At 39.6% G+C, this 26,644-nt stretch overlaps 1 protein-coding gene across 1 annotated transcript; it reads right to left on the bottom strand.

Annotated features, from left to right (window-relative positions):
* Window positions 1-17,210: 17,210 nt before the first annotated feature.
* LOC131002816 (transcription factor MYB80) lies at window positions 17,211-18,689 on the bottom strand. The gene is made up of 3 exons (XM_057929283.1): window positions 18,461-18,689; window positions 18,246-18,375; window positions 17,211-18,166 (listed from the first exon to the last, which is right to left on the bottom strand). Exons 1-3 carry the CDS (start codon window positions 18,591-18,593, stop codon window positions 17,473-17,475), a joined length of 957 nt encoding a protein of 318 aa, XP_057785266.1. The 5' UTR covers window positions 18,594-18,689; the 3' UTR covers window positions 17,211-17,472.
* Window positions 18,690-26,644: the final 7,955 nt, after the last annotated feature.

Here is a 26,644-nt window from a genome sequence, read left to right as displayed (position 1 = left end):
ATCCCATGTTGCAAAAAAATAATCAAATAATAAATAAATTTTCAAGAATCTAATCAATTATAACGTTCATCAAAATTATAAACATCTGAGATTAACCAAATCACTATAAATTGTATATCAATATTAATCTCATCATATTTATTACTACTATAACATAATCGTAGCACTATAATTTAGTAATTAGAAAACTATTATTGTATATACTACTCCCTCCGTCACAATATTCATGTCTCATTTCTTTTGGGCACGTGTATTTAGGAGATTAAAATTAAGAGTTAAATTGTGCATCCCATGTGCTTAAGTTAAGTTAGTGTTAATTTAATTAATGGATGCTGGTTCTATCTCTCCCTCCCATTAAACTCCTACCATCGAACCACCGCCTGTAAATCCCCACTGCTCCGCCTGTAAACCGCCACACCCTGCCACCTCACCTCGAATGGGCTCCACTTGTAAACCACCGCACACTGCCACCTAACCTCAAATGAGTTCTGATTGTAACGGCCTGCCAACTCCTTAATCCTTCAACTAAATCCGCTCACAAACACCAAACCACAAATTTTGTAGATCTAAGTAGTGCGATACCAATAACGATAATTTTTTTTTTTTAAATATGGTCGAAGCTTAAGATAGAAGAACATTATAGTGTACGGGTTTCAAATGGTTGAAAATGAGTTGTCTTCGCCGGAATCGACGCCAGGGGCCGCGATTTGAGGGATCTAGGGATTGGGGGGAAAGGGGCGACCTTGCTAACCCTTCCCTTTTCTAGCCAGCCACCGCCGCGAATCCGCCTACTATAGAGGAGGGGGAGGCGGCGAGAAGAGGGGGAGGTCGTTGGTGGTGGAGAGGAACGGTGGTGGAGGCGAGGCAGCACAAAGAAGATGGGTGGAGGGGGAGGCGACGACAAGAGAGATAGTGGAGAAGGGAGAGGCGGCGAGAAGAGGGGAAGGTCATTGGTGGTGGAGAAGAATGGCGTTGGAGGCGAGGCGGCAAAAAGAAGATGGGTGTGGAGGGGGAGACGGCGACAAGAGAGATAGTGGAGGAGGGGGAGGCGACAAGAAGAGGGGGAGGTCGTTGGTGGTGGAGAGGAACAATGGTGGAGGCGAGGCGGCAGAAAGAAGATGGGTGGAGGGGGACGTCGGTTCAAAGAGGTGAAAATAATTGGGGAGAGAGGTGAATTTAGGGATAATTTTTTGTCTTTTATAGTATAAATAGTTAAGCTACTAATTCATCCCTAATTATAGCTAAAAAGCGAAAGGAGACAAGTTATATGGGATGACTCAAAATGGAATACGAGACATGAATAATGGGACGAAGAGAGTATAATTTATTAGTATATATAAACTAGGGTGATCGACCATATGGTTCCAGCCAGCCTCAATGATATGCTTATCAAAATTACGGACGATAATGTAATTACCTCTACAGTTTTTGATATGGATGCGAACAATGCCGCGGGCTCGGACAGGTTCACCGAATTTTTTTTTCAATTTTGTTGGACCATTATTAAGCAAGATATTTGGCATGCGACACACACTTTCTTTCTTTGTTCTTATCTGCCTAGTGGGTGTAACTTCAATACACTTATTCTTATTCCCAAGAAAGAGAACATTACGTCAATTACAGATCTCAGACCTATTGTTCTCTCGAATTTCTTCTTTAAGATTATTTCGAAAATCCTTGCTAAACGATTGAATGTGGTGGCTGGTAAATGTGTCTCGCTGAATCAATTCGGTTTCATAAGTGGCAGGGTTATCCATATATGATTGTATTATGCTGGATCAGAGGGAGCAAATTGTATGAATCGCTCGGGGACTGGTCAAATATGGCGTGCAAAATAGACATGTACCCTGAGATGGGATTTTCTGCTAGATGTACTCATAGTGGGTGGGTATGATGAGAAGTTCATAAGATGGATCGAGGTTATCCTAGGATCTGCTAAGCTGTCCATTCTTTATAACGGGCAAGTCTGTGGATACTTTGGCTATTCCAAGGGTGTTAGACAAGGGGACCCGCTCTCACCCATACTTTTTGGAATTGCGGAGGACGTCTTGAGCACTCTCTTTAAAAATTTTGTTGCCTCGGGTCACCTAACACCCATGAAGCTCATAAGAAACAAGGCTTTTCCTACCCACTTGCTATATGGCGATGATATTTTGGTCTTCTACAGGGCTACGAAAGAGAATGCGATCACTTTGAAGAAGATCTTGGACTTCTATGGCTCGATCTATGGTCAATGTGTGTTTTCGGCCAAATCGCACATCTTTTACACTGATAAAGTGGGTCACGTTCTCCGGTGTCGCATTAATCGTCAGTTGGGCTTCACTGTAGGTCGTATGCCATTTAATTACTTGGGGGTCCCCATTTTTTTGGCCGTATCCGTGCATCTTATCTTATGCCAATACATGATCGTATAATCTCGAAATTTAGCAGGTGGAAGGGCTTGCATCTATCTATAGCAGGGAGATTATGCCTTATCCGCTCGGTGATCCAAAGCTCGGTCACTCTCTCGATGCTTGTGTACCGTTGGCCGAGATCCCTTATTGATAACCTTGACAAATGATCACTAATTTCTTAGCAACAATAACGACTGCAACTAACACAGGTAATTGTAGTAAGCAACAAGTAATCGAGTATCGTATCCACAGGGACTGAAAAATTGAAATCACTCTAGCTATCTCCTAAACAAACTAAAATACTAGTAGACAGGCAAATGAAAATAAGAAGGATTGATTAACACTAAACTCAAATAGCAACAAATAAAAGCACGTAGAAAAAGCAAATATTAAAGACAACTGATCCTAAGGTAGTAAATTCATTAATTAAATCTACGCAATAAATCTATTAATCCTATGTACCAGTTTAATCCAGTTATGATGAGAGATCACTTAATTAATCAATCACTCTCGCTAGAGCAACAACGATCGTAGATTAGTAAATTCTCTATCTCCGTTAGGTCTCAAGAAAATCTACTAACTCTCAATAGCTCCCTATGATCCACCTATCTCCGCTAGGTCTCAAGGTTAAGATCATATCATACATTCCTGAATCCGCTAAACAGTTATCTCCGCTAGGTCTCAAACCGAATAGCTAAACATGCAAACTATTGATCAGATAATTCACAAGAAAACAAGCACCAGGAATTATGAATCATACACTGGAAGGCACAAAGGTATTAACAAATAAATCACATAAATTCAATCAACTATTTACAAACCCTAGAATCAGCCAAACGAAACTAGCCAGACATAATGAAATAAAACATAAACATAATTAATAAGAACGCAATTAGAAAAACTGAATTATATAAAAATCGAATAAGAACAATTGTAGCGGCTTGAATCTTCAATCCTGATCCAAGCCTTGAAAACTAGAAAGCAATAAAATTCTAAAGCTATAAAATTGAAAAATTAAGTCTGGGAACTGAAAAATAAAGTTGGGAACCCAAAATAGGTCAAAAGAAGACCTATTTATAGTACCGGGGTAAAATACAGAGTTTGAGCTCGAAAAGAACTTGAAAAATGCATAAAAAACGTAAAATTACGGTGGCGCCGCGATCGGACGGCGCTCACCGCGCGGTCGCCGCTGGCGCTGAAAACTCGGCGGGCGGCCCGGCGGTCGCCGCCCGGTCGCCGGCTCCTTCACAAAAATCCTTCTACAGGCGGCGGTCGCCGCTGTCTTCTCTACTGCGCGCGACTTTCTTGTGTTGGTCATAACTTTATCTTTCGAAGTCTGATTTATGATCCGTTTACACTCACGAACTCGTATCGAGACGATCTTCGAACTCAATAAACCTACAATTTCCTTCAAAGTTCGAGTAAGAATCATGTTTCACAAGATAAAGCAAATTAAGCACAAAACAATCATCCAACACTCAAATCTCTATAAAATTGACATCATATGAACACTAAAAACCATGGAAACATGAGTGTTATCAACAGATGTTGCCGGAATTTTCTATGGCCTGGTGATATTCGAAAACATGGCAACTGCAATGTTAGTTGGGATATAGTTTGTTCACTAAAGGAGGAAGGCGGCCTTGGATTACGTTCCTTCACTTTATTGAATAAATGCTTCCTTATGAAGCTTGCATGGAATCTTATTTAAGGGACGGAGTTTAGTTTTACTTTGCTCAAAGAAAAATATTTGAATAATTTCTGCCACGGCCGAATTAATGCTTCTTCTACTATTTGGTCGGGTATCCAGCAGGAAATTCTGAAGCTTGTGAAGGACTCTTACAGTTACATTGGAGATGGCTCACACACTAATTTTTGGACGGATGATTAGTTGGGATACAAGATCGCGGACAAGTGTGGTGTTCCATTACTTTCTGCATGACTCTCTCACGTACTCGGTGTCGGATTATTTTTATGTGGGAGTTTGGCATTTTACTCAAGATTTCGTTAATGAATTTTCAGAAATTATATGCGATATCCTCTTACTGCCTATTGGGTCGAATACCGACACTTGGTTCTAGAAACACTCTGTCCATGGGAAGGTTACGTCTGCTCTTGCTTTCGTCAATAGCTGTCATCATTTTCCGCGTGACAGTTGGGGTTCTTGGTTGTGGGAGAATTATGTCCCTGTTCGTCGCTCTCTTGTGAGTTGGCGGATTCTTCACAATAGACTACTCACCTATGATAGACTCATTAGGCATGGTCTCATCTCGCCGAATCGTTGTGCTCTGTGTCATCAAGATGGAGAGACGTTGGATCATCTCTTCTGGAAATGTCAGCAAATTCGCCCAGTTTGGCTTGAATTTTTGGATTGGTTTAACTTCGGACCCTTTGATCACATATATGGCATCCATAATTTTATGGCTACCGCTTGGAAAGTAAACTTCAGCTCTCAGATCTACTCATATTGGAAGACGAGCATAATAACGCTTCTATGGGCTATATGGTCCTTAAGAAACGATTGTACCTTTAATGACAAAGCCTTCAATCGGACACGTTTGCTGCATTTTGTCAAGGTCGCCTTCAAAGAAATGGATAATTTTAGTAATCTGGGACGTATGAATAATACTTGGTCCAATTACATGGTTCTGCGCAATATTGGGGTCAAGACTAGAGCGTCTCCACCTCTTCGTACATATCTGCACACTGGTGGCCGCCAACCTTTCCTTGGATGAAAGTCAATACTGATGGGTCCGCGATGGGTGCTCCGGGCAACATTGCAGCAGGGGGCGTCTTTAGATATCATTGGGCATGCGTAAGAGGGTGCTTCCACTATAAGGCAGGCATCAGTTATGGATTTGAAGCCGAACTGTTGGCTGTTATTTTGGCAATTCAAATCTCGCATTCGAGGGGTTGGCTTAATTTATGGCGGACTCACATATGTAGTTCGCATCTTGGAGAGTCGTTCTCTCTCGGTGCCTTGGAGATTTTTTACTTCCTGGAAACACGTCCTTGGGCTGCTTGGTAATTTTAATCTTCGTGTTTCACACATATATCGGGAAGGTAATAAGTCACCGGATCTCATGGCGAGCCCGGACAGGTCCGATGGCTAGTGGCCGCATGAGGTAGAAGCTATTAAAACCGCGGTTCGCATGGACATGGCCACACATAGTCATATTCGAATAACATGAACTTTTCTTGGTCTCTTGGGCTTTCTCTCACACATCTGATTCTGGTGGTTTTCTTACTGAAACGTTTGGTCTCCAACGGTGGGTCTCGTTTCCGCTTCTTGGGCGAGGCTGCTGAGATGGTTGTTAACGGTTTTGCTGTGGTTTTCGGGGTGGTCCCTCATCTCTTTTTCAGTTCTTGGGCGCGCTCGGGACTTGGGAAGAGAGGATCACCTTTTGTTGGTTGCTCCGCGACAGCGCCGCTATGTGCGGGACTGTCGGCGTTGAGTTCTGTGAGGCATCGGCATTGGTCATTGATGGACGGTGCCTTTGATGGTATTTCAAATTGGTTTGAGGCGTTGCTCTCATGCACGATGTATGCATGGCTTGAGCATAGTTATGTTTATGTTCGTCCGCCCCTTTGGGACTTTTTTTCAAACACTTGGCAGTGGATTTCAGTTGGGGTCTGTCTATTTGTTGGCCACCTTAGTGTTGGGGTAACTTATGGCGTGCGGGGCGGAGTCCCACCACTCCGAAGCTGGTACTTACGGCCTGGGACCTTGATGAGCCCATTTTTCGTGCTATTTTCGTGTGTCTTTTAGGTCTAGATCGAGTCTTGTTTTCGTGCATTTTTGTGTCTTTTGTGTTTGGGAGGACACATTTTGGGCATAAGGACATGTGGATAGGATCTTAGGCATAACAGACTGCATTCCGCAAAAGAGGCACAGATTTGAGATCATTCATGGGCACAGCAGTTGTACTCTTATGCCCAGACCAAGTACCATGCGGGATCCAGTTGTATTCAAAGGCACAGCAGCGAGACAGGAGCAAAATTTGGCATTCCAGGGCACATCGGAAAAAGTTTGTGTTCAAGGGCACAGCCGCAAGTCAGAGGTTGAACGAAAACTAAGCAGAATTGTGATGCTGACTTTGAGGCACAACCTGGCGTACAAGGGCACAACGCGCACCAATCAACATAAGAAAAGAAGAAGGCAGATATCCACTTACCATACATAGGAGGATCTGCGCTATTTTACTTGCCAAAGTTAGGGAATACATATCTGATGCGGGCAAAGAAAATATGGAAAGAAATCTCAGCAACATGGCTGCGCCCAGAAACCCTAGCTGTCGTGCCCAGAAACCCTAGCTGCTGCGCCCAGAAGCCCTAATCTACATGGACCTGGCCCAAAGGCCCACTGAAATCTCTATATAAAAAAGCAAGTCCTCCTGCGGCCAAAAGGGAAATTGGACGAATTCCACACCTTAGATTAGTTTGTTTTGTATTTCTATTTTCAATGAGAGTCTACCTAAGGAAGAAACAAGCCCTTTGGGCACCTTTTTATTTTATGTATTGTTTTTATTTGCTTTGGGCAAAGTTAGTGTTGCCCAAAGATTGCTATTATTTTTGAACATCTATTTCAATTCAAGTATGTTTATTTCGTTTATTTATTTTGTGTTATTTTATTTAATTATGTCTAGGTAATTGTTTTACTTGGTTTGGGCTAAAAATCGAGTTAAGTATGAGCAAGTGAAATCGTAAGGTCTAATGTGGGCACAAGATTTGTTCAATCACGTTCCCAAAGCAATTGGCCTGATTCCAACACAACTTGGACAAACTCGGCACTTTATCCGGCCAGTACTGTTCTGGGCATGGCCAAGTTACAAGTAGTATGTGGGCACAAGTTAGGAGAAATCCGGCTCCACGAAAGCGGCAATTGTGGGCGAGTGGTAGTATGTCTTCGGACATGCCTGATGACCATTTGGGTCTGACAAACTTCCTGTGGGCAACCACATGAAGGGCGCGGATGAGGGCGGGGTAGGCTACGCACGTGACAAGTGACAAGGGGGCCCAACCTATTGACATCTGTTCATAACCAATGACGTGAAGGCATAATGACAATCCTTGAACCTATGAGCGATGACTGTGCCCAGACTTGACGAGACTATGCCCAAACCAAGTTCCTTTTATTTTTGATATTTCTTTTGTTTTATTTCAGGTTCATTGTTTCCCGTGCTCAGATCATGGCATAACCCCGAGTGTGTGTTCGTGACCGTGACAAGAGAGAAGAATACACCAACTCCTCGTGGGATCGACCCTATACTTACCGCTAGCGGAACCTAGCTGTGGGCATAGAAAAAGTATAAATTTATTTGCATGGAGAATCCACCGCACAACGACAAGGCAAATGAACAACCTCCGTCAGACCTGGACGGAGCATAGTTAGCCCAGAATTTGGGTTTCAGATTGGCGTAGTGGCTGGTATGCGGCACTAGCTGCGCATACCAGGTGTTGATTTATTGTCCAGATCGCATCATCTTTGAGGATTTTGGAGGTACTCCTTTCTCGAGCACTTTGCGTTCGAGCAGAGGTTCGTTGGGCTATTCTCACAGCCTTCGTTTCAATGGCTGGAGCTTGGGTGAGGAGCGATCTCCGGTCTTTTACAGAATTCTGGTGCGCTAGATTTTGGGCCGTGGAGAGACGGGTTCTTTTGGCTGCCCTGAAGTCCAGCTGTGGACTTGCGTGGAAGTTGGAGTGCTGCTTTTATTTCCTTGCATGTTTGGTTTTTGCTCGTTGGGTTTTCTTGAAGAGGTTTTAACGAGGCCCAACCTTTAGTTTGCTCCTCTGTGCTCTCAAGGGTTTAGGATTTTTCTTTTTTCTTTTTAGTACTCCCTCCGTCCCATTTATAATGGGACGTTACTGTTTGGAACGGAGATTAAGAAGAGTAGAATTAAGGGAATTAGATGTGTAGTGTTATTTTAATTAAAACATACACACAGTCACACACACTCCCTCTCTCTCTGCCTCACCAGCTACACGGCGGCGCCGGCGCCGGCGCCGGCGAGTGCCGCCTCATCGGCTCCTTTCCGTTCCCCCCGTCCTCTCTCACCATTCCCTCTCTCCATGGCAGAAACCAAACAAAAATTAAAAATTCTTCCCAAAATTGAAGAAATTGCAGAAATCAAATCGAAGAAACCAAACAAATTTTTTAGAAACCAAATCGAAGAAACCAAACAAATTTTTCAGAAACTAGATCGAAATTAATTCCGAACAAGTTTCAAAATTAAATCCCCAAATCGGAGCCCTATATTCCCAAATCCATGGCTTCTTCTCGTATCCATAACTCCACAAATCGGAGCCCTAGAGGAGGGCGGCGCGCTGGAGGAAGGAGAAGATGGACGGCGGACGTGGACGACGTGGAAGGACGACGCGGGATGAAGGAGAAGATGAACGGCGCGTCTCTTCTTCTTGTCGACGGCGCCACTCTCATTCGGTGATGCGGGTGTGACCGGGTGGTGGGGGGGCGCGAGGGCGGTGGTGGCGGTGGAGGCGACGGGCGGTGGTGTTTGAAGAGAGAAGGGAGGCAGGCGGCGACTGGTAGGGGGAGGAGAGAGAGAGAGAAAAGGAGAGAGAGAATAGAGTTATGATTTATTTAAGGGTAATTAGGGAGTATTTTAATGCTTAATCCACCCCTTATTTTTTCCAAAAAAAGAAACGTGCCATGAATAATGGGACAGCCCCAAAAGGAAAGTGTGCCATTATAAATGGGACGGAGGGAGTATAATCTCTATTTAATAAAGGGTGAGGACAAGTGAACGAACAAAAATGACAAATTAGAATATGTTTTCGTGGACGGAGAGAGTATAAAAATTTCAATACATATAAATTATAATAATTATTTTAAAATAAAATTTATTTTTAAAAATATTTTCTCCCAGCATGGTCAGAGGCGGAGCCAGACTTTCGACTCAGGGGGTTTAATTTTTTTAAAAAATAAAATTAATAATTATATTAAAAAATAAAAAATAAAATAATTAAATTAAAAATAAATAATAATCATTAACACAATTACAATACCATTGAAATTACAAAAAATATATTTCAAAAAGATTTTAAAGTTCATACAAAACAACTTCAAAAAATCAAGATTGATAAAACTTGGGTTTTGGCAAATAAAATCATGAATTATTTCGAATTAACAATTTTAACATAATTTTTGAAATGTGACGAATTAAATCACCATTTTTTCAATTTTTGCAATTTCGTCCACCCAGTTTTTTCCGATCGTCGGATTATTGACTTGGACTTTATGTGAATTAGTTCTCCGCATAATATTCATGTTACAACATACGTAGTTTACAATAAAATTTCTAAATATTGAAAATTAAGTTGCAAATACAGGGTACAATCCCTTTCTAATTTGGAGAAATTCTTAATTGAAATTGTATGAAACGACGTCGTTTAGCCCTCACAAAAATGACATTGCCTTTGCTAACCTATGTAAGCTCCAATTCAACACTCTGGCGATCGAAAACAAATTAATTGGGAGATGAAATTGCAAAAAAAATTGAAAAAAATAGCGATTTAATTCACCACACTGAAAAGTCACGTTAAAATTACAAATTTGAAATAGTTCGTGATTTTATTTGCCAAAGTCCCATAAAACATTGTAAGGAAGAGTAACTTTCAATATTAAATTCAAAAAATAAATCTTTAGAATCCAATCCAAACATAATGTGCATAAATTAATTATGTGTTCACTTCCTCAAAATTTCTTAACTCTAAAGCTTACATATCAATTACAGTATATAATAGCTCACGATAATGATGAAGATAAAATCAATCTTTTTTTATTTTTAATCTAAAATTACAAAAATGCCCCTACTATTTTTTAAAATCCCAAGGGGGCCCAGTGACCCTCATGCTCCACCCCTATCTCCGCCCCTGCGCACGGTAATCATTGCCTACATTGATTTTTGTTAGAGGGGGGAAGGAATGACTCGAATAAGAATGGGCAAATGTGATGATAAATGAGAATAAATATGTAACGTTGGATTTTCAAATCCTATGACTGATATTTATTTAGAGGAGGCGAATTTTTACATGGGTTCGAATCTTGGAGGAAGCGAAAATTTTATCGATTAATTGAATTTTGTTATGCAGTCATTATAGAAGCTTATGCAACACTATAGACTGATTTATGCAGTTTTTTTATTTCTTGCGAAAGATAGCATTCTTATATATATAAATATATAGGGAATAGCTAAAATAAGAGCATTTCTTAAGATATAAAATAAGAATCATTTTCAACCCTTAGATCATTAAGATCTACGGTTGATTCGTAATCCTATTGAATGGATTTATGGTCCTGAGTTCGAACATCAAAGGTAGCAAAAATTTATTTTTCACAATTCATACCTTTATACAGCGAATTCATACGTGTTCTACATAAAATTCATACATTAAAAATTTCTCTTATTTCTTAGTTCAAGATGTGCTCTTACGGTAGCCCACCCCTATATATATATATATATATATATATATAGGATGTGGTACTAGTGGGAACTACAATTTCGTAAGAATAAGAGAACCATTAAAGTTAATGCATTCGCTGCTAAATTTATTGCACTATATCAGATTATTTAAGCTTGATTAACTTAACAAAACTTTAACCAATTCTGTTAGATGGTTAAGCTGCAAGATTAGTTAGGTAGTTATTCCTAGCTAAACGTCAGATTTGTATCTATAGCTATAGGCAAATATAAGTAAAAGAAACCTTGTAACTTTGTATTCATTCAGTTTGAAATCAATACAGAAAACATTTTCTCTCAAAGCTTTTCATAGCTTAGCCTAACTCTCAATATGGTATCAGTTTCCAATCGAAGCTAGATCTGCGATTTTCGTGATCTATACGCTTCTTCATTCTTCATCTTTCCTCTACTTTTATTGATTCTCTCGATTTGATCCTGGTCAAAATGTCATTGGCTTCCGCAAATTCTGCGAATTTTCTTCCGAATCTCCATCCTATGATCCTCAGATTGGATCGTAACAACTATTCCTACTGGCGATTACAAGTCTTTACTACCGTGCGTGCTCACAGGTTTTGAAGATTTCTTCTCTCCAGCAGCTGCACCGCCATCTCCACATCTTCCGTCTTCAAATCAAAATCCACTACCTAATCCTGCTTATCTTCAATGGATGAGCCGCGATCAATTTCTCATGAGCTGGATGTTGTCTTCCATCAGTGAGTCTATGTTAGGCCATGTAGTGAGATGCACTACTTCAAGTGAGATCTGGCGTGTGTTGGATCAACTATTTCACTCTCAGTCAAGAGCTCGTGTTCTACAGCTAAAGAAGATGCTTCATTCCACAAAGAAAGGAAATCTAACCGTGGATGAATATTTCCTCAAAATGAGGGGATTTGCTGATCAGTTGTGTGCAATATGTCATGTCATCTCAGATGAGGATCTAGGAGAATTCATCTTGGCTGGATGTGGAGCAGACTACGAATCAGTAGTAGTCAATCTTCTTCACAGATATGATCCTCCTAACTTGCAAGAGATGCAGTATGCTCTGCAATCTCATGAGATACGGCTACAACAATCAACATACTCCATTACAGATCCAGTAGCTCACTTCATCCAACGAGGATGAAAAGTTTTTAGAGGTCGTGGTAGTTTCACTGGTTGAGATACCTCATTCAAACCATCCACAAAATCATCTGTTATCTACCAGCTGTGTCAGAAACCGGGTCATGTGGCTCTTAAGTGTTTTAAACGTTTTGATGTTAACTTCACAGGTGTTGAGTCACAAGCTACTAATCCTCAAGCCTATGTTATTGATGTGCAGAGTTCCCCTGATTATGAGTATGATGAAGATGAAGGTGTTTGTATATTGACAGTGGAGCAACAAATCATATCACCAACAATCTCAACACACTTCAAATGGCTACTCCTTACACTGGATCTGAAGCTTTACTCGTTGGAAATGGTAAGTCAGTTTCCATTAGCTCCATAGGTTTTCAATCTATTCCTTCCTCTTCATCATCATCTCTACTTCTAAACCATATTCTCTATGTTCCACAAATCACAAAAAACCTCATTAGCATATCTCAGTTTACAAAGGATAACAATGTGGTTTTTGAATTTCACTCTAACTGTTGCCTTGTGAAGGACAAGAACTCCAATCAAATTCTACTGAAGGGACAACTTCACAATGGACTATACAAGCTTGACCTCTCCAAACTCAGTCTCTCTTCCTCAGATTCCAAATCTAGTTCAGGGTTTACATCATCAGATAAAGCATGTTTGCTTGTATCTTCTGCTGTATCATCTACTGTTTTACCTTCAATTTCTGTTGTGTCTTCTACTGATATATCTTCATCAGTTAGTTGTACTGCTTCTGCTCATTGTAATCTGTCTCATATTACTACTGAAATAAATGATTGGCACCAAAGATTAGGCCATCCAAATGTCTCTACTCTTTCTCATGTACTAAAACAACTCAACATATCCACAAAGGTAAGACACTTTCTTTCTGTGATGCCTGCAGCCTAGGTAAACTACATCAAATTCCTCATACCTCTCAACCCTTGAAAACCACTAAGCCCTTTCAACTTGTTCACTCCGACCTCTGGGGTCCAGCTCATACTCCCTCTATCCAAGGCTATAAGTACTACATCCACTTTGTGGATGATTTTAGTCGATTTACATGGATCTATCCTCTCACACTCAAATCCAATACTACTCAAATAGTGCAAGAATTCTGTCAACTTATCCAAACCCAATTCTCCTTCACCATTCAATCATTCCAATCTGACTGGGGTGGGGAGTACAGGAGCCTAGTTCCTTTCTTTAAGTCCAAGGGTATCCACTTTCAACATCCTTGCCCTCATATCCATGCCCAAAATGGAAGGGCAGAGAGGAAGCATCAACACATAGTCAGTGTTGGTCTCACATTACTTGCCCAGACCTCTCTTCCCCTATCTTATTGGTGGCATGCGTTTGAAGCAGCCTCCTACATCATTAATAGAACTCCTGCTCAAAATCTTCATATGAAAACTCCATATCAAATTCTTTTTAACAAGTCTCCAAATTACTCTCAGTTAAGAGTGTTTGGATGTGCTTGTTATCCTTATCTCACACCCTACAATGACCACAAACTTCAATTTAAATCTGATAAGTGCGTTTTCCTTGGGTATAGTCTAAATCATAAAGGGTACAAATGTTTAAGCCCTTCGGGTAGAATTTATGTAGCAGACACTGTTAGGTTCAATGAGAAGGAATTTCCTTATAAAGCTCTTTTCTCTACTCCAGCCACTCTCTCTCCTACTCTCTCCACTCCTCTCTTTCATAGTGTTTCTTTCCCATCTCCTGATCTCTCACCAGCGCACACTCCACACTCACCTCATCTGTCTCCAGTCCATTCTCCTGCTTCTCAAGTCCAACCATCATTATCCTCTTCTGCTTCAGATAATGCAGCTCCCAACTCCACTGTCTCATCTTCTCCTCCTCCATCTCCTCATTCATCTCCTTCTCCTCAAAACACCAATACTCATCCCATGGCCACACGCTCAAAATGTGGTATTTCCAAGCCTAAACTCTACTTTGTTGAAATAACAAATCCAGCCATACTCACAAATAAATCCAATTCTATACCTGACTTACCATTATCATTAGAGGAAGCTCTTCAGCATCCAGGTTGGTTTGAGGCTATGAGTTATGAATTTAATGCCATTCTTGGTAAAGGAACTTGGGTGTTAGTTCCCCCTAGTCCAGATCAGAAGGTGATAAGCAATAAATGGGTTTTCAGAGTTAAACTAAATGCAGATGATACACTGGACAAGCTAAAAGCTCGGTTAGTTGCTTGGGGTTTTGAGCAGTTAGCAGGGGTGGATTTCTTGGAAACTTTCAGCCCTATTATAAAACCTTCTACAGTTAGATTAATGTTTTCACTTGCAGCTACAAGAGGCTGGTCCATCCAGCAGATTGATGTTAACAACGCATTCTTAAATGGTGCTTTAACTGACACCATTTACATGGCTCAGCCTGCAGGGTTTGAGGACCCACAACATCCTGCTCATGTCTGCAAATTATCCAAAGCTCTCTATGGCTTAAAGCAGGCCCCAAGGGCATGGTATGACACTCTTCGAAATGCAATTTGTGCAATGGGTTTTAAGAGGTTAGCTTCTGATTTCTCTCTGTTCTTTAAGAAATCTACCTCTTCATTCATTCTCATCTTAGTCTACGTAGATGATATCTTGATAACAGGTGATGTTACTACTGAAATAGAGCAGATTATTGCTACTCTACACACCAAGTTTTTAGTTAAAAACATTGGTAATGTCCATTATTTTCTTGGGGTGGAAGTTCATAAGCATGAAGGCAGCTACTCCCTTTGTCAACAAAAATACATTCATGATTTGTTGGTTAAAACAAAAATGGAGAATTGCAAGTCATGTCCAACTCCCCTGACCGTCGCTACCAAACTCTCTAAAGATATTGGAAAGTCGTTTGAAGATCCGACGCTCTATCGTAGCACCGTTGGTGCTTTGCAGTAACTCACTCTCACAAGGCCTAATATAGCCTTTACCGTCAATAAACTCAGCCAGTTCCTAACACATCCTACCGACTTCCACTAGGCTGCGTGTAAAAGGCTTTTGCGTTACTTGAAAGGGACTATTGCGCTCAAACTCTATTTTCATGCCTCTACCTCTTCTCAGTTAGAGAGTTTTGTCGATGCCGATTGGGCAAGTTGTGTTGATGATCGGCGAAGTACAGGGGGCCATTGTATATTTTTTGGCCAAAATTTGCTCACCTAGTCTGCAAAGAAACAGGATGTAGTATCACGGAGTAGCGCAAAGTCGGAATATCGAAGTCTTGCTAATGCCACTACAGACTTAGTTTGGTTGCAGGGTCTATGTACTGAACTTGGCATCTCACTAACTTCTCCGCACAAACTATGGAGCGATAATCAGAGTGCAATTGCAATCGCTGAGAATCCGGTCTTTCACGCCAGAACCAAGCACATCAAGGTGGACATTCACTATGTCTGTGATAAAGTGTTAGAAGGATGTGTGGATGTGGGCTTTGTTCCCTCCCTTGATCAGGTCGCCGATATTTTCACGAAGCCCTTATTGGAGTCTCGTTTCTGCCATCTCAGACGGCGGTTAAATCTTGATGATTAATAGTTGCTGGGAGTGTATCAGATTATTTAAGCTTGATTAGCTTAACAAAACTTTAACCAATTCTGTTAGATGGTTAAGCTGCAAGATTAGTTAGGTAGTTATTCCTAGCTAAACGTCAGATTTGTATCTATAGCTATAGGCAAATATAAGTAAAAAACCTTGTAACTTTGTATTCATTCAGTTTGAAATCAGTACAGAAAGCATTCTCTCTCAAAGCTTTTCATAGCTTAGCCTAACTCTCAATACACTAAAAAAAACATCGTTCCCAAATGCTGCATTCATCCAACAAGATGATGCATCCACTGTTGATCTTAATGATCGAATGGTTGAATCTGGAATGCCAGATATTAAATTTATTTAAATTTACCTTATAAAAAGAAAAATAACGAATAAGCCATATAAATATATGAATAGACCAATATAAGTCTATGAATAAGCCGCTCGTAATACATAAATAACCTTTCAAACGTAGGTTCGAATTATGGGGGACGAAAATTTGTCCATATTAACTGAATACATTATTCGTGCTATATTGATTTATACGTTATTCTCATTCCTTATGAAAATAGTCATTTTCACTCTAATCTCTCTCTCTATATATATATATGTAGAGAGAGAGAGAGTTTAAATTTGGGGGAGGTAATTTAATAATTGTATTTAATTTTCATCTTAAAACTTTAATGTTGGGTTCTAGTCAAAAAAAATAAAAAATAATGTTGGGTAAAATAGTTTGAAATGTTATTATTTCTATTTTTTTTGGTTGGCTAATATTTTCTTTTATTATATGGATTATGCTCATACTTTTTTCGTCCATAAAAAAAATTATTATAATTTTCTTTTGGGTTCATCAACAAAAGATTTGTCGCTTTCCATTGTACTATGGTTTGCAAAATTTAATCATTAATGTGAACTCCACTTTAAAACCATTTAATTTTATAATCATTTAATCTAAATTACATTTATGATATTCCACTATCAACCAATTTATTAAAATTATCGCTAAATCGCCAAATCCTTCAAAATAAAATTATCGCTAAATCCAAAATGTATAGAGGTAATACATTGGAGATGAGATTTAGTGTCCCACAATTTTATGTGTATCACTGTGTCTCATGCATATATTTATTATTTTAAAAATATTTTTTATAAAAATAAAATTTATTATAATACTATGAATTATATTTAATTTTTATTTCAAAAAAATAAATTTTTAAAAAAGTATATACCGTGATTTTGAATTTATCAACCTATTATTAGCTAATAAAAGTGAAATTAAATGATAAAAAATAATTATATACCCTAGATTGATGGAATAAACCCTAGTTAATAATCACAAAATTAAACTAAAGCATATAAAATTAAAAGTGAAGAAAAAAAACATAAGAAAACACATAAAATTGAAAATGGGACATAAAGTGTGGTACACTGAGTGCTTGTTTGGTTCAAGTAGAGGAATGGAAAGAGAATGAAATCAAATAAAGAAGTGGAATGGTAACAATAACCATTACTTTTATTGAGTCTTTGATTAAACAATGGAAATGAATCATTAATAAGGGATTCCCTTTCTTTTGTTTGCCCTCTATTTTGAGGGGTAATAAATTTGGTGATTGAGTTATCCTCACTTGAGGGTAATAGTTAACTCATTACTCAAACCAAACAACAAGTAATTGATTCAATTAATTAAATCCCTTTCCAACCTCTAAAAACGCCCAACCAAACGAGGGCTGAAACTCATTCCAATACATTGCGGGTGTTAATTAGTGTTGTAACTTTGAGAAACCTATAAACGGATGCGGGACGTAAAATGGGTTTCTACATATATTTCATATTTTTGCAAGCATATATGGTTTGATTATTTTGATGATCTTCATTTACATTTTCAATGATCCACTAATTTGAACACTATTCCTCACCACCTCACTTTCATCTCGAATATAATCTAACAAATTAAATCATAGGATTCATCAAATCATTGGACTGCAAATCCCACAACGAGCACTCGGAGTTGAACATGCTCTCCCCATTTCTCGTTTCCTTCCTATTCACGGAGTCCTCGCCGCCGCGCTCCTCCTCCGCCACCTTCTCATGCAAACCGCCGTGGTGGTGCTCCGCCGCCATGCACATGCTCTGGCCCCACGGCGAGGCTCCGCCCTCGTTGTCTAGAGACGCGAGTTCGTAGTGGAAGCCGTTATCCGACCCGGGAAACGACCCAAACACCCCTCCGATGTACCCGGAGGTCGCTCCGACGGGCTCCCACGGCTTGTCCAACGGCGGCATTCCGGTCTCTTTGATGGCCTTGGACAATCCAAACTTGATCTTCTCGATCGTCTCGTCTTTTCCATCCTCGTGTTTCATGCCAGCGGGGACTCCGCCGCCGCCGTATTGCTGGAGCTGTATGTTGATGCGGCGCTTGGTGAGGAGATGGAGCATCTCGTCCTTGAAGCAGCCGAGGGCTGCCTCCGCCAGATTGGGCACCTGCGGCGGCGGCAGCGTCGCGATCTCCGTTATGAGGTGGGAGAAGGGCTTGTGCGTCACCGGATCAATCCCCATGCCGGAGAGTTTCTTCTTCAGCTTCGTGTTCCAATGATTCTTCACGTCGTTGTCCGTTCGCCCGGGAAGCTGCGCAGCGATCACAGCCCATCTGTTGCAAACAAATACCAAATGTGAAACACACACACACACAAAATATTAATTTATATATATAGGTATAGAGGGTTTACCGATTTCCAAGAACGGAATGGAGAGTGACTATGGTGTGCTCTTCAGCTTCGGAGAACTGGCCATGCTTGAGGTCGGGGCGGAGGTAGTTAGTCCATCGCAGTCTGCAGCTCTTCCCGCATCTCTGAAGGCCTAAAACAGAAGAATTAATTAATTAATGTGGTGATTTAGTGAGTGAAAAAATGAAATGAAATTATAAAGAGACGCAGGTGGGAACCAGCATGCTTGGGAATGAGGCGCCAGTTGCGGGTGCCGTGTTGGGCGATGTAGGAGGAGAGCTTCTGATCCTCCTCGGGAGTCCACTGGCCGCGCTTGACGTTGTCTTTCTCGCAGCAGGGGAGTCGCCCCATGATCTCCACCACCTTTTTAGTTGTTGCCGGTAGTTTATTGCTGTGGGATTAAGTTTGAACGTGTTGTAGCATGGGACGAGGGGGCGTAGATAAATGGTTAGTGGGGGTGGGGAGGGGGCCCAAAGCAGGCATTGAAAGCGCATGAATTCATTATAAAATTCAACGCTCGTTGAGCGTGTGAGCGGGGGCCGGTAGCTCACCCCCAAGACGCCCGGTCAACTCCACGTTGACTCCCTTCGCAGATTTCCTCATCATTGAAAAATCACTTGTCATATGGCGTCATCATTCTTCTAAATATATACCTCGTTTTCTTGTGTTTCTTTCCTTAACTAATCATTTCCCCACGCATTGCAAAGCTTTCCCACAACACCTTCTTGTTTGCTGGGGATATAATATCTACGTCCTCCATATATTTGTTTGAGTGGATTTGTAAAATGTCCACTTTCATATTGTAAAAATAAAAAATGTTCACTAAAATAAAAAACATAAAAAATGTCCATTGTTACCAAAATGCCCCCAACTTTAAAAATTAAAAAAATGTCCACTTCATTTTACCCTTTAAACATCACCCCTTTAAAAAATTCCGTAATTCACAACCAGTGTGAATTCACAACCAAAATTTTTTGGTTGTGAATTCACACTGGTTGTGAATTTATAATTCACACCCAGTCGAATTCACAATCAAAAGTTTTTGTTTGTGAATTCACAATCAGTCGAATTCACAGTCAAAATTTAATTCACAACCATAATTTTTTGGTTGTGAATTCACAACCAGTCGAATTCACAACCAAAATTTAATTCACAATCAGAATTTTTTGGTTGCGAATTCACAACCAGTCGAATTCACAACCAGAATTTAATTCACAAACAGAATTTATTTTAATTGTGAATTCAAGTAGTTGTGAATTTGAGTTTTTAAAGTTTGAATTCACAACTAAAATTAGAATTTATTTTGGTTGTGAATTCGAGTTTTAGTTGTGAATTCATAGATATGATCGTGAATTCAAGAACATTAAGTTATGAATTTATAGATCTGATTATAAATTTAAGAACGTCAAGTTGTGAATTCATACATTTAGTCGTGAATTCAAGAAATTGCCAATAAATCGGAGTTATTCAGAAAACCAACACATTAACATCAGCATATCAATGTAAATATGCTTCCTTCACAGTATGAAAAAATCATTTAAAAAATAAACAAATTAACTAAACAATTTCACTTATAGTTCAGCTTCAAACAATTCGCCCAATTCAGCTTCTCACTAAGAGGATCCATCAAATCAACAAAACTCCTCACTAAAATCACCAATTCGCCCAAATCTCAGTAGATCAACTTCTATTTCGCCCAAATCTCAGTATGTAAGAGAGGATCCATTTTTTTCGGCGAAGAAGTCGGCGTTGAAGCTTGTATCAGAGCGAAGGTAGTGGAGGGCGGCGTGACCCGGTGGCGGACCAGCTCTGTAGCTGCGTGGAGGGGCTACCGGAGCTTAGATCTGAAAGAGAGAGAGAGAGAGAGAGAGAGAGAGAGAGCCAGATCTGCGTGGAGGGGCTACCGGAGATCGAGCATGAGAAAGAGAGAGAGCCCGATCTGCGGCGTCTTCTCCTCAGAAATTAGGGTTTCAGGCTGCGGCGATAGGGTTTCAGGCGTCGATCGTCGGCTTCATGTGAACTCATCGACTCCTCCTCAGATCAGAGCTTGCAGAGGCGGAGATCGGTCGATCGACGACGCGGCAGCTACTGATTCTAGCTAGATCTCTCTCGTCTTCTAACAGTCCGGCGATGGTCTCCTCGGTTCCGATATATCAGAGAGGAAGGCAGGGTCCGAGAATTCTCTGGCGATCCCGCGACGCTTCATCGTCGGATCTCCGGCTGAAGCGTGGGGCACCTCCAATCGCCGCGTCTTCTTCAACTCCTTGACTAATAATCACCACCGCCTGACCCTCCCCGAAGCCTCCCCACAACCGCCGCCGCGCCAGATCGTCGCTCGGTTGGCTGGTGAAATTGAGAGTGGAGAGAAAGATGAGAGAGAGAAGAGAATGGGAAAGCGTAGAGAGAGAGAGAGAGGAGAGAGAGAGAATGAGAGAAAAATGGTTAATTTTTATGTTTTTAATGTTAAGGGTATTTCCGTCTTTTCAATCAAAAAGTGGACAGTTTTTATTATTTTTTATCTTAGTGGACAATTTTTATCTTTACAATATGAAAGTGGATAGTTTTATATATTTACTCTATTTCTTTCCCTATTTTCCTAAACTTGTTATGACAAAAAAAATACATGAATTTTAAAAAAGTTATAATTTTTATGAGAATATTTAATTAAGTCAAAATATACATAAATTTATATTTTTGTTTTAATATTTACCTAAGTTTGATTTTCAACGAAATTAGAGCTTAGTTGACAGTCGAGATTAAGTCAAATATACTTAATTGTTGCCTTTTTAAACTCCCGAACTTCTAAATACTCCTCATTATTAGAAGTTAGACTAACATCAGGTGAACTTCCGACTGCAACTAATTAAGTTCTAATTTCGCCGAAAATTCAAGTGAAAAATGCCAAAAAAAAAATATGAATTCATCTATTTTTTTTGATTAATTTAATTGATAATTCTGGTGAAAATTACAACTTTGAAACAAAGTTAATTTTTGTTTTGGCATAACTCCTTTCGTAAATTCTAGGTCATTGTTCATTAAAATAGACCGCACTAATCAATTTAAGGCAGTGTGTAACTCGTCGAATTCGGGTAATTACTTTAATTGTATTTATAATAATATATGTAAATAATGATTTTACTACTCATTTTCATCATAAAAACATATAATAATATGTGCTAAATATCCACACATATTTAAACTTGTAAATATAATTTGTTAGAGTAATTGGTTATCCATTTTAATATAGACTCAAATATTAGAGAATAAATATTAATAACAAAAACAAAAGATGACAAGATTTGAAAAAAAATCACATAGACATGTTGATAAATATCCGCACTCATCAATAATGTTACTACTCATTCACAAATAATTTAAACAACAAAAACACTTAAAATTAAAGAGAGTTCCTTGAAGACATATCGATAAATATTTGTATCAGTCTAAAATATATATACTTGTACCCGTCTCAAATTAGATTAGTAACTCAAATCGTTTAATTTTATAAATATAAGTTGTTGCAAATTTATTATTTGTACCCGTTTAGAATTTATTTACTTATATTCATCTCAAATTCAATTAAAATTAAAGTGATTTTTTCTATCCATTCGTGTTTCAATCTCGTATAGTGCTCGTTATTTAAATAATATCTTAATGATCTCAAAACATTTAATTACTACAAGAAGATTGAAAATATACTACAATGTTATATTAAGACAATATCGACTGAACAATATTATTATATTTTAATACATCACATATAACATGCATTGATACCATGTAATTATGTAAAATTTTATACTTGTGTTTCAATCTCGAGAGTAATATCCAGTATTTAAGTAATATCTTAATAATACTACTATCAAAATCGAAAAAAGTATACAATTTTATTAAGACAATATCGATTAAATAATATTATTATATATATTCATACATCACATATAATATAATATGTACTCCCTCCGTCCCAAATGAAATGTCTTGTTTCTTTTCGGCACGGTTATTTAAGAAAATATTAATATTAATTATATTATTAAGTGGTGTGGTGTAGAGTTGAAAAGGTGATGTGGGTCCCAAAAATTCTACTCCCTCCATCCGCCAAAAGTGGACCACTTCGGCTAGGCACGGGATTTAATAAAATTGGTGATAACTTTGATGTAGTGGAGAAATGGTCCCACCACTTTATGAGATGTATGGTTGAGATTGAATTTGGGATGATTTTTTTTGTAAATAAAGAGTGTTTGTAAGGATAAAAGATTAAAGTGTATGGTGAGACCATTTCTATAAAAGAAAAGTGGTATACTCTTTGCGGACACCCGATATAGTAAAAGTGGTCCACTTTTGGCGGACGGAGGGAGTACCTTTTTAGGATAATTTTTTTCATAAAAGGAAACAAGACATTTGAAGTGGGACAACCCAAAAAGAAAAACATGACATTTGAAGTGGGACAGAGGGAGTATTTAATAACGTGCAAATGTATTGTGCATTCTTTTATATAATATGTATTAAAATATATGCAATATACTATTTTTTTTATTAATTAAATAGAGCTATTATTATAGAAAAAAGAAAACCTACAACCCTTGAAAGCACAAAAATGCAAACTAAGGGTTGAACATCGTTAAAACCTTTTTAGAGAAAACCCAGTGGGAAAATCCCTAAAAAGGAAAAAGAGTGATCGTCTAAAAGAAGTCACCAAAGAAGCAACGAAAAAATAAGAACATTGGGAGGGGGGATTCGGCTCAAGAGCTCCGGCCTAACCATTGCCCCTAGGCAAACCCGAAAACCCCCTCATGTGGAAAAACATGAACAAAAACAACCCCTCAACAATGCAGTAACCACTGAGAGCAGGAAACAGAGAGAGAAAAATCCGTCGAAAAGTCGGCAGAAAACATCCACGAAGAAGAAAGACTGAAGCAGACCAAAAAGATACTGCCCCAGAGATCCACTCGACGTTTAGATAAAAGACGGAGCATCCAAAAGAGTCCGACCCTCTGATGCCCAGCTACTAGCGCACCAGTAAGCTGAAAAAAGCACCAGAGGACACTCCAACCAACAACAACACAATTCACCAACCTTATAGCACCAAAATACGCTTCAACACAAACAGCAACAACATGCAGTGGGTAATCAAGTTACCATACGTAAATGGCTATGGGAAGCCATGTAAAAGCACACAACATTTTTAATGATATCAAGCTCATGAAGCCACCATCCTTCATCCCGAGAAGGATTCGCCATGATGTCAGCCACTTTGTTTTTCTCCCGATAAATATGAGTAACCATGAGTGTAAAATTGGAAAGAAGGTCAAGAACTCTCTTCCAATGCGCCACGAATCTCCAGGGGAAGTCCTCAGTACAGGAAGAAAGCAATTTGACCACATAAGTGGAATCAGATTCAATCCAGAGATGAGTCCAACCACGAGCAAAGGCAATCTGGATCGCCATAATTACCGCCATCAGCTCGGCTTCAAAGGCATAGCAAATGCCTTCTTTAGTGTGAAAGTAGCCTCTAACCCAGCTCCAGTGATCCCAAAAAATGCCTCCAGCAGAAATATTACTAGGAGATCCCACTTTAACCCAGGGAACTGTCGGCGGCCACCAAAGAACAAAAATGAAATCAGGCGGGGGGAGCAATACGAGCAAAGACGCCAATATTCTTGAGGATAGTGTAATCCATGAAGGAATATTAAATTGAATTAACGTTCCGTTTGCCCGATGATCGTTTCTTGGATTATTATTAATTCATCATACAATGATTAATCCTAACATGCTCCTATGAATTAACAGCTGCACACAGGTGTTAGGATTTACTTACTTGTGAATCGGATGCACAGATGATTGATGATCGTATCGAACAGCTCCAGTTCTGATCTTCTAGACTGTATCCCGCTCAAGTCTCACCGTTGGATGGACAACGAACTGTGAGAAATCCCAAGACAGAAAGCTCCCACGTTTCTTGCGCCTCTTCTCAGTTCTCAAACTCTAATAATTATCAGTGTGTATTTCCTGAGAGCTGACAGCTGTATTTTATAACAAAAATACAGTGAGGGGGCGCAGATTAGGGTGTAGGGGCAGTCTTCTGCCTTTCTCTGGGCTGGGAGACTTTGGGCCAGTCCAGGGACCAGATACAAGGAATAAAGATGGGCCTCAAATAAATTAATTATCTATGGTCAGCCCAGACCATAATTAATTTATAAATATTAGTTCATTCCACTAGAGAACCAATATTCACTTACCCCTTTATTGCCAGTGATGAGTCGGGGCTTGTATTTAGACTTATTAAATCCTCGTATTTAAAATATCCGACATCCATTAATTAATTAGAGCTCTGACAGCCTAAATTAATTAATCTCTATGTAATCCTTAAGCAGTACCACTCAAACCTTATTATTGCGCCTGAACTAAATCAACCTGCAGGGTTTAGCGCAATAAACATTATTGAGCTCCTTAAGGGGATGTCATTATCCTATACGGATACGAGTACCAATACAGATAATCAGATATCATATATTAACCGCTATCACCCAAGATACAGAGTACTCAAGTTACTATATAACTCTTGCTCATAGTAAGTCAAAGTGATAGACGAATCAATATATATATCTGACATCTTATTAGTATTAAGATCTTATAAGTCACCGAGATCTCTAATTCTTCACTTAAGTCAGATAGAAGAATATATCTCACTGTGGTCCTATCAATACGTATTACGTACCAGTATAGATAAGTAGTCAAGACAAAGTACTTCCATCTATACCGCAACCTAAACCAATAACTTGTCCTAGAGTTATTTCGGTTGTGATCATATTATATCTCTTAAGGTTAATCCAATTATATGGTCTTCTGTGATCTACAACACACCATATAATCTACTTATATAGAGATAAAGAACATACATATGCAATCATGAACCCAATCAGATAGGAGATTAAATAGTGAAAACAGGAATCATTGTATACAAGCATAAAACGTTCTTGCTTTCAGTATACAAATCCAACAATCTCCCACTTATACTAAAGCAAAACTTTTAGTGTACAATGTGTCTAAATACTAGCTATTACAACATCCACTTCACTCTTTGCTTCTTCTCCCACTTATACTGAAAGTTTTCTCTAAGTGGGTGGCATCAACCGCAGCCCCATCCCTCGAGCATACTTCTCGTAGGCCTTTTGCGGTAAGCTCTTCGTGAAAGGATCAGCTAAGTTCTCCAAGGTGTTAATCTTCTCAACTAGCACATCTCCTCTGCTTACGATTTCTCGTATGATGTGGTACTTTTTCTCTATGTGTTTGGTCGCCTTGTGGCTCCTGGGTTCCTTAGAATTTGCCACTGCACCCGAGTTATCACAATAAATTATGATACTCTTAGGCAAATTAGGTACCACTCCTAGATCCAAGAGGTAGTTCCGGAACCATACAGCCTCTTTAGCAGCTTCGGAAGCAGCTACATACTCGGCTTCCATGGTGGAGTCTGCAATGCACTTTTGCTTTGCACTCCGCCATGATACGGCTCCACCTCCCAAGGTAAACACATATCCAGAGGTAGATCTCTTCTCATCCCGGTCAGCCTGGAAATCCGAATCGGTGTAACCCAAAGAAGATAGACTGTCTGACTGGTAAACTAGCCTATAATCTCGAGTCCTCTTCAGGTACTTGAGAATATGCTTTACCGCAGTCCAGTGTCCTAGTCCAGGGTTCGACTGATATCTTGCAACCATGCCAACGACATAGCAACTATCAGGTCTCGTGCAAAGCATTGCCTACATGAGGCTACCTACGGCGGAAGCATAGGGTATCTTCCTCATCTCCTCAACCTCACTAGGCGTCTTAGGACACATGTCCTTAGACAGAGGAATGCCATGTCTAAAAGGTAGCAAGCCTTTCTTGGCATTTTGCATGCTAAAACGAGCAATCACAGTATCAATGTAGGTCGCTTGAGATAAGCTCAACATCCTTTTCTGGCGATCACGGACAACCTTGATCCCCAGGATGTACGCTGCATCTCCTAAGTCCTTCATTTGAAACTGTTCGGATAACCACTTCTTTATGTCCGATAATAGCTCAACATTGTTGCCAATGAGGAGGATATCATCTACATAAAGTGCAAGGAAAACCACGTCACCATCGGCATCCAAACGGTACACGCAACTTTCATTTTCACAACGAGTAAATCCATAGGATTTAATCACCTCGTCAAAACGCTTGTTCCATGACCTCAAAGCTTGCTTAAGTCCATAAATGGACTTCTTCAACTTCCAAACAAGATGCTCTTCGCCCTTCTTCACAAACCCTTTGGGTTGCTGCATATAAATGTCCCTTCCTTCTTCAAGGAAACCGTTTAGAAAAGCGGTTTTGACATCCATTTGCCAAATCTCAAGGTTCATGTGGGCTGCTATGGCAAG

Source organism: Salvia miltiorrhiza, unplaced genomic scaffold (assembly GCF_028751815.1).
Source record: "Salvia miltiorrhiza cultivar Shanhuang (shh) unplaced genomic scaffold, IMPLAD_Smil_shh fragScaff_scaffold_21, whole genome shotgun sequence".
Lineage (NCBI taxonomy): Eukaryota > Viridiplantae > Streptophyta > Magnoliopsida > Lamiales > Lamiaceae > Salvia > Salvia miltiorrhiza.
The sequence above is the reverse complement of the archived record's forward strand: the minus strand, read 5'-3'. Positions and strand labels throughout refer to the sequence as shown.